The 7,284-nt window shown below is 64.8% G+C and overlaps 4 protein-coding genes across 4 annotated transcripts; 2 read left to right on the top strand and 2 right to left on the bottom strand.

Moving 5' to 3' along the window:
* Nucleotides 1-1,443: 1,443 nt before the first annotated feature.
* BTBD18 (BTB domain containing 18) lies at nt 1,444-2,586 on the top strand. Its single transcript, XM_015863631.2, has 2 exons — nt 1,444-1,600; nt 1,690-2,586. The coding sequence occupies exons 1-2, from the start codon at nt 1,462-1,464 to the stop codon at nt 2,349-2,351; spliced, it is 801 nt and encodes a 266-aa protein (XP_015719117.1). The 5' UTR covers nt 1,444-1,461; the 3' UTR covers nt 2,352-2,586.
* On the bottom strand, nt 2,436-3,217 carry SELENOH (selenoprotein H). Its single transcript, XM_015863634.2, has 3 exons — nt 3,004-3,217; nt 2,791-2,936; nt 2,436-2,714 (listed from the first exon to the last, which is right to left on the bottom strand). Exons 1-3 carry the CDS (start codon nt 3,156-3,158, stop codon nt 2,614-2,616), a joined length of 402 nt encoding a protein of 133 aa, XP_015719120.1. The 5' UTR covers nt 3,159-3,217; the 3' UTR covers nt 2,436-2,613.
* Nucleotides 3,218-3,281: 64 nt separating this feature from the next.
* Nucleotides 3,282-5,489, bottom strand: TMX2 (thioredoxin related transmembrane protein 2). Its single transcript, XM_015863630.2, has 8 exons — nt 5,281-5,489; nt 4,954-5,014; nt 4,716-4,829; nt 4,356-4,432; nt 4,169-4,275; nt 4,024-4,089; nt 3,808-3,937; nt 3,282-3,678 (listed from the first exon to the last, which is right to left on the bottom strand). Exons 1-8 carry the CDS (start codon nt 5,467-5,469, stop codon nt 3,532-3,534), a joined length of 891 nt encoding a protein of 296 aa, XP_015719116.1. The 5' UTR covers nt 5,470-5,489; the 3' UTR covers nt 3,282-3,531.
* A 51-nt stretch (nt 5,490-5,540) lies between these two features.
* On the top strand, nt 5,541-6,969 carry MED19 (mediator complex subunit 19). The gene is made up of 5 exons (XM_015863632.2): nt 5,541-5,759; nt 5,901-6,157; nt 6,225-6,321; nt 6,404-6,498; nt 6,636-6,969. The coding sequence occupies exons 1-5, from the start codon at nt 5,564-5,566 to the stop codon at nt 6,702-6,704; spliced, it is 714 nt and encodes a 237-aa protein (XP_015719118.1). The 5' UTR covers nt 5,541-5,563; the 3' UTR covers nt 6,705-6,969.
* The last annotated feature ends 315 nt before the right edge of the window (nt 6,970-7,284 follow it).

Here is a 7,284-nt window from a genome sequence, read left to right as displayed (position 1 = left end):
AGAGAGGCTAAGAGCATATTCTGAAATCCATAGAGGCCCCTAAATCAATAACCATATCCATCTGTCCCCAGTGAGTTCAAGCTTGTCAAGTTACAGCTTCGATTACTATAATTCCAAAAGATTGCAGTGGGCAGAGGAGCGTGGCTCTCTTTTTTCTATTTTTATGAGCACATGATAGCGCTCTGATATGAAATTACGTGCTTTACTGTCTCCCTTGGTATGTACAGCTGGACACAAAGTCACCCGAGGTCAGTGGAAAGATTGCCACCGACCTCAGAGCCTCTGCTTTAGACCCATCATTACTTTCTTTTGTGGTTTGTTCCAGTTCTGCACCCTTACATGTCGAAACACAGGAAAACCCATCCGTAAAGCCACAGGGGATGATACCACGTTTAACTAGTTGCAGAAAGCTTTGTAGATTTAGAACCCATAGCATCGTTTTGATTCTCGTTCTTCTGCAGCCCTTGAAACTTCCACCCACTTTGTTTGTGAGGACAGGCGGTATCTCCAGGCTATGGGCTGGGATCATTACAGCTCTGTGTGTGTGTGTGTGTGTGGAGCGATTGACGCAGCTGTTTTTACAATGGATGCTTTATAAAACAGCAAAATGCATTTCCAATTCTCCAAGCAGGCGGCATCGTTTGCACGAAGGCCACTTTCCCAAACACCCATCCTCAATCCTCCCCTTTCTGCCCAGTGTTTAGCTGTGTGTCTGTGTCCCCTGCAGCCATCAGCAGCCTGTGACACACAAAACAAGGCCCCGAGGGGTACGAGGCGCCACGTCGGGGCCATGGCAGTGGTGGCTTTAAGATGGCACGGGCTGGGACAGGCACTTACCCGTCACAGCCCGTCACAGCCCGTCACAGCCCAGCACAGCCCGTCACAGCCCATCACAGCCCATCACAGCCCAGCACAGCCCAGCACAGCCCAGCACAGCCCAACACGGCCCAATATGGCCCAGTACAGCCCAGCACAGCCCAGCACAGCCCGTTCCGCCGCCATGTTCCACACCCCCAGCAGCCGCCATCACCTGCCGTCGACCTTCCCGACGAAGTTCCCGCAGCGCTGCGATTGGTCGGGAGTCGAGCCAATAGCGGAGCTGTTGCTAGGCAGAACACGCCGGAGCGATGCGGCACGACACGAGCCGCTCACGTGCGGCAGGGCCGAGGCGCATGCGGAGCTGTCGGCCTGCTGTCCGCGTGTGGCTTTAGGCTGAGCTTGGCGGCTCCGCGCCCGAGGCCTCAGCCCCGTCCCCTGTTGGCTCGACCCCGGCGGCGACCTCCAGCACCCGCGGGGCAGGCGGGCAGGTAGGCGGCGAGGTGTCCGTCCGACAGCCCGGGCCCGGTGGAGAGCAGGCCGCATTGGGCGCTGCCGCACGGCCACTGCCTCACCTCGGCCATCGCAGCGGTGCCCCCTGCCGGCCGAGTGCAGCCGGGAGCCGCGGTGTCGGTCCCCGTCGCGATGCCGTCGTGCTGCCCGCATCCAGCCGCCCCCCGGCTGCAGTACCGCAGCTCCCGGCTGCTCCGCTCCGCCTTCCTGCGCCTGCACCAGCAGCAGCAGCGGGCAGACGTGTTCTGCGACGTGCTGCTGCGGGCAGAAGGTGAGCGGGTGGCTCTCTCGGTGTGCCCCCAACCTCCCGGGGATCCCGTGCCGTCCCCGAGTAGTGCCGGCACCGTGCACTCCTTGCAGGGCAGGTGGTGGCCGCGCACTGCTGCGTGCTGGCGGCGTGGAGCCCGTTGTTCATGGAGCGCCTGGCCCGGCAGCTGCCCCCCGCGGGTCGCCCCGTGGTGCTGGATCTGGACGGGCTGAAGATGGCCACGCTGCGCACGGTGCTGCGGTTCCTGTACACTGCCGAGCTGGACGCGTCCCGGGACGAGCTGCGGGACGTGCTGGCCGCCGCCCGCCGGCTCCGCGTGGCCGCGCTCGAGTCGCTGCAGCTGTGGGAGGACGGAGTGCTGCGGCCCGGGCCCCGCTGGCAGCTCGACCGCAGCTGTCTGAGCGGCACCGGGTCCGGCACCGTCCCGCTGACGGACGCCCCTCGGGAACGGCCGCTCCCTGCGGAGACCGCGGGTCCGGCCCACGCCGTGGGGCGGCTGAAGCTGAGGAGGATGGAAGGGCGGCGCGGCTGGGAGGTGGTGCGGGACGGGCAGCTCTCCCTCGAGCCCGTCGCAGTGGAGGCCCGGACGGGAACGGAGCCGTGGCCGCCGCCGGCTGCGGGCGGGCTGACGGAAGACGAGCTGGAGGAGGAGGTGGATGTGGGGATGGCGGAGCCCTGTCTGCCCCCCGGCACCGTGTGCGTCTGTCCCAGCCCCGAGTCCGAGTCCGGTGGGGAGGTGGATGTAGTCGGTTAAGGAGCCGCTACCGCCTGCCCGTGAGACCGAAAGAGCGCGGTGTCCGTGTGTCGGGTGACGCTGAAATAAAGCACTAACGCCATGTGACGGAGCCGCGGAACTTTATTGGGGTAACGCTGCTGGGTGCCGGCCGGGGCCGCTGAGCTCCGGCGTTTCTGCGGGGGAGCTTCGGAGTCGGAGGCGATACTGGGGGCGGTGCCCTCCCTTGGTGCCGCCTCTTCATGAGCGCTCCCTCCGCGACGCCGTTCTCGTCGTGCCGCCTCTAGGCCAGGCTGCTCCGCAGCGCCTCCACCACGACCTCGGGCTCGGGGAACTTCAGCTTGCGGGGCGGCCCCTTCCCGATGCCGCTCCACAGCTGCACGGCTACGGAAGGATACGGACGCGGGTCAGGGCGGTCGGGATACACACCCCCCCCAGCTCCTCCCGGCCCCGTACTCACTGCTGCCGTCCTCCTTCACCAGGGACACCTCGAAGCTGTTCCTGCGGGGCTGCCGCGGGTTGATCTCCACGGCCAGGGCGGACACGGCCCCGCGCAGCGCCTCGCTCAGCGCCAACGCGTTGCGCCCGTACACGCGTCAGCTACGGCTGCGGGAGGCGGCACTGAGACGGGCCCGCGGCCTCGGCACTGAGAGGGGCGGGGGGTTTAACCTACCAGTGCTCGATGACCACGCGGGGCCCAACGGCGTCCCCGGCAGCGCCGTCAGTATCGCCCTGAGCATCAGTGCGGGGCCGCTTCTCGGCAGGGTCGGCCTCATTCCCCGGCTGTGCGGGGCGCCGCACGCCGCGCTTCCGACCACGAGGAGCCATCACAGCTCCCGCCGGCGCGCCACCACCTCCCGCCACCGAGCTGCGCTGAGGCAGCCAATCAGCGCACGGAACGCTGCACGCAGCCACGCCCCCCGCGAGCACGAGCACGGAGCGGACACGGGGACGCGCACAGCAGGTTTATTGTCAGCATAAGGACGGCGCGACCCGCAGCACGGCTATACCGGCTGGACCACTAACGGGAACCGGCTGGACCCAGACCGGACACCGGCGGGGCCGGGGGATGGCACGGGGCCCTCAGCGCGGGCACAGCGAGCAGTGGCCCCGGGCTCAGCGCTACGTGCAGGGCTACCAGCCGGCACTGCATGGTCCCCAGGGGACAGCGGAGTGGTGATGGGTGAGAACACAGCAGCTCCTACTTCTCCTTCTTAGTCTCCCCGTTGGCAAGGCTGGCCGCTCCTTGCCCCTCGGGCGGCTCCTCGCTGCCTTCATCCCGTGGTTTTGACTGCTTCTTGGCCTTCTGGTACAGCTCGTTCAGGTTGAACTCCCTGATCACGTTCTCCTGCAGTCAAAGCACAGCATTAGCACCAGCAGTGACCTGCTAACACCCACTATTCACAGCTCCTCAGAGCCGCTGAGCACATCCCATCCTCAGGGCATGGGCTGGAACATCCTCCTGCCCCTTATGTACCTCAGAGAAGGTCCAGGAAACGGCCCGGCCCTTCTTGTCAATCTGTGGGCGACGCATGATCTCTGTCCCTCCCTGGAAGAGGATGAGGGTGGGCAGCTGCTTGGTGAGGGGCGAGGTGCTCACCTTGTACCTGCAGGAGTAAGGCAAGAGGCAGACAATGACATCAAGGCACTTGGAAGGCCTGGTACCTTCCTCTACCCTCTCGGCCCCACAGACCTGGTGCTGACATCCGTGTATCGGCCAACATCCACCTTCCCAAAGTGCAGCCCCGAGCAGTTGTACCTGGGAGACAGAACACAGCTCTGAGTGAGCACTGGGCTGGGACCGACTCAGCAAGGCCTCAAAAGCAGGCAGCACTCACTTGAGAGAGAGGTCAGCGAAGATGGGGGCAAAGGACTGGCACTCACTGGACCAGTTGGCGAAGAACTCGACGATCCAGGTCACCCGCTTGTCTCGTTCCAGCTCCTCCTGCCACGCGAGTCAACAGGGGATGGTAGGCAGGGAGCCCGGCACCCCACGCCAACTCACACTGGGTAGGAGATACTCACATCTATGGTCTTATCGTTGAAGTACTTGATATACTCAGGTCCCATGTAAAGGGGTGGCTTGCAGGTCATCAGGAACACTGCAATAACAGCATCCCTGAGCCCAGCGCCCACCTGGAGCGAGGCCTCTGCCCCCTTTTTTCCACTTCTGGAATGCCCAAGAGACACAGGCTTAGTCTGAGGGAGGCTCCTCCTTCCCCAGAGCAGCCTGTATGGCTACAAAGACAGCAGCAGCACAAGGCAAGATGGCTCCAGCCCCATTTGAGGAAGGCAATGCACAGGATGGGCAGAGACAAGGCCTGACAGGAGCACTGTTACAGCCCCTGCATTACGGATCCCCCCCCACTTCCCCACGTGTCTCACCGATGCAGAGCGTGAGGTAGAGCAGGCCCATGCGGATGTCAAGACGGAAGAAGAGGATGGCGTTGGCCACTTTGCTGAACATGAAGATGTTCCCAATGTGCTGCTCCACAGTGACTGGGAAGGAGGGAAGAAATCAGAGATGGGGCCACGTCTCTTTTCACTCTCATCCCTCAACTGTTTCCAGTACAGAGACACCCCATCAGCAGCTTATACTCAACCCAGCACTGCCCCAACTCACTGGAGCGCCGGTTCTTCATCATGACGATGGCGCTGAGGAACATGAGGATCTCCACCTCCCGCTGCACAGGAGAGAAACGCAGTGAGCACCGTGACAGCCACAGCCACAGCCACAGCCACAGCCACAGCCAGCACCTCGGGCACAACCGAGCAGCCCTGCAGCACAACCACAAGGCCAAGCAGCCATTCCAGGCCGCTCCAGCCTTCATCCTCCGCCTGCCCTCGATCAGGAGCCGGGGCTGCGCACAGAGGGGCCGCCTCGGCTGCACCCAGCGCCGGTGATACCCGAGTAGGCCACGGCACAGGCCGGCCCGGTGCTGCCGCTCACCCAGTCGAAGTCGCAGGGGTTGCCGTCCTCCCGCTGTGAGGGCAGCCCGCGGCACAGCGGCGGGACCTTGCGGACGAGCAGGAATGCGGTGGCGAGCAGCGCGGACAGCGGGTAGTAGGGCCGGGCCAGCCAGCGGCACAGCCCCGGCACCGAGTACAGCAGCGCCAGCAGCGGGGCCAGCACCGCCATCTTGTCCTCCGGCCGCCCGCCGCGCTCCCATTGGCCGGAGCTGCACGTACGTCCGCGAGGGGCGGGGCGGCCCCGCGCGGGGCAGGGCGGGAAGATGGAGAACTTCTCGGCGCTGTTCGGCGGGGCCGAGCCGCCTCCCGCCGCCGCCGCCGCCGCGCTGGGCTTCGGGCCCAACAAGGGGCCGGGAGCGGGGGCCGCTCCGCCTCCAGCAGCCGCCGTGCCGCCGCCGGGAGACGACGCGGCGCGCAAGGCCGCCACCGGCCCCTTCTACCTGCTGCGGGAGCTGCCGGGTGCGGGCCGGGCCGCGGGGGAGGGGGGGGGGGCGCGGGGCCAATGAGCGGGCGGGACGCGCGGAGTGACGGCTCGTCGGGCCAATGGGCGCGGGCGGTCCGGCGAGGGGCGGGGCGCTGAGGGTGCCGGTCCGTCCGCAGGCGGCACGGAGCTGACGGGCAGCAGCAACCTGATCACACACTACAGCCTGGAGCACGCGTACAACAAGTTCTGCGGCAAGAAGGTGAAGGAGAAGCTCAGCAACTTCCTGCCCGACCTGCCCGGCATGATCGACCTGCCCGGCTCACACGACAACAGCAGCCTGCGCTCCCTCATCGAGAAGCCGCCCATCTGCGGCAGCTCCTTCACGCCGCTCACCGGCACCATGCTGACCGGGTTCCGACTGCACGCCGGCCCGGTGAGCACCCGGGGGAGGAAGGGGGGATGGGGGTAAGGAGGGGGTCCGCTGACATGAGCCCCTGCAGCTGCCGGAGCAGTGCCGCCTCATGCACATCCAGCCGCCCAAGAAGAAGAACAAGCACAAGCACAAGCAGAGCCGCACGCAGGACCCTGTGCCCCCAGGTAGGACCGTGCCCTGCTAACTCTGCACCCCATGTGTCCTGGTAACTCTGTGCCCCGCTCACCCCTCCTCTGCTTCCTGCAGAAACCCCCTCGGACTCAGACCACAAGAAAAAGAAGAAGAAGAAAGAGGAGGATCCGGAGCGCAAAAGGAAGAAGAAGGAGAAAAAGAAAAAGAAGGTAGGTTAGGAGGCAGCGTGCTGCTCTGCTCTGCCTGCACCAGCCCCGTGCCAGGCCGCGGCAGCACCACACGTTAGGCCTCCAGCAGGGCTTGGCACTGGGTTTCACAAGGCCTCACGCCTGTCCTTCTTCTGCAGAACCGACACAGCCCCGAGCACCCCGGGGTGGGCAGCTCGCAGGCCAGCAGCAGCAGCAGCTTGCGGTGAGGCTGCGCTGTGCTGCTCTATGGAGCTCCCTGCCCCAGCTGTGGACTCGTCCCATCACAGAGCACAGCGGGGAGGTGTGGGCACTCATGGTCCCCGCTTGCAGAGAACGTGGCCTTGCAACCCCCCTGCTTGCACTGTGTGGCTGATGGGGACCTGGTGACGCGGACGCTGCTGGAATGGGGGCTCCTACCACACCTAAGCAACGTGGTGCATTGGGATCTCACTTTTTTATTCACCTTTTAATTAAAGTCTGCTCTGAGGAAGAGCTGGTGCCAGTGGCGGCTCTGACTGTTGGCCAGCGGGGCAGGGCAAGGAGCAGAGGCCTTGTGCCTGTCCCATCATACTCCAGGCCTTGCAGCTCTCTGGGCTGTGAGAGAAGGCTCAGGAGGACACAAGTGACCCCAGTTCAGCACCATGTCCCCCAGGGCTGCCCCTGTGGGGGCTCCTACAGAAGAGCCAGAGCCTCACTGAGTCCTGGGACATGTTCCAACCCTGACAGCTCCACTTACCTGCACTGAGAGCGCTGTGCCCCAAAGTGCCCTAAGGAAGCACATCCCAGCTGTGAGGGCGCAGGCACTGG

The sequence above is a fragment of the Coturnix japonica genome, chromosome 5, assembly GCF_001577835.2.
Source record: "Coturnix japonica isolate 7356 chromosome 5, Coturnix japonica 2.1, whole genome shotgun sequence".
In the NCBI taxonomy this organism is placed as follows: domain Eukaryota; kingdom Metazoa; phylum Chordata; class Aves; order Galliformes; family Phasianidae; genus Coturnix; species Coturnix japonica.
This window is presented reverse-complemented; position numbering and strand designations above follow the sequence as displayed.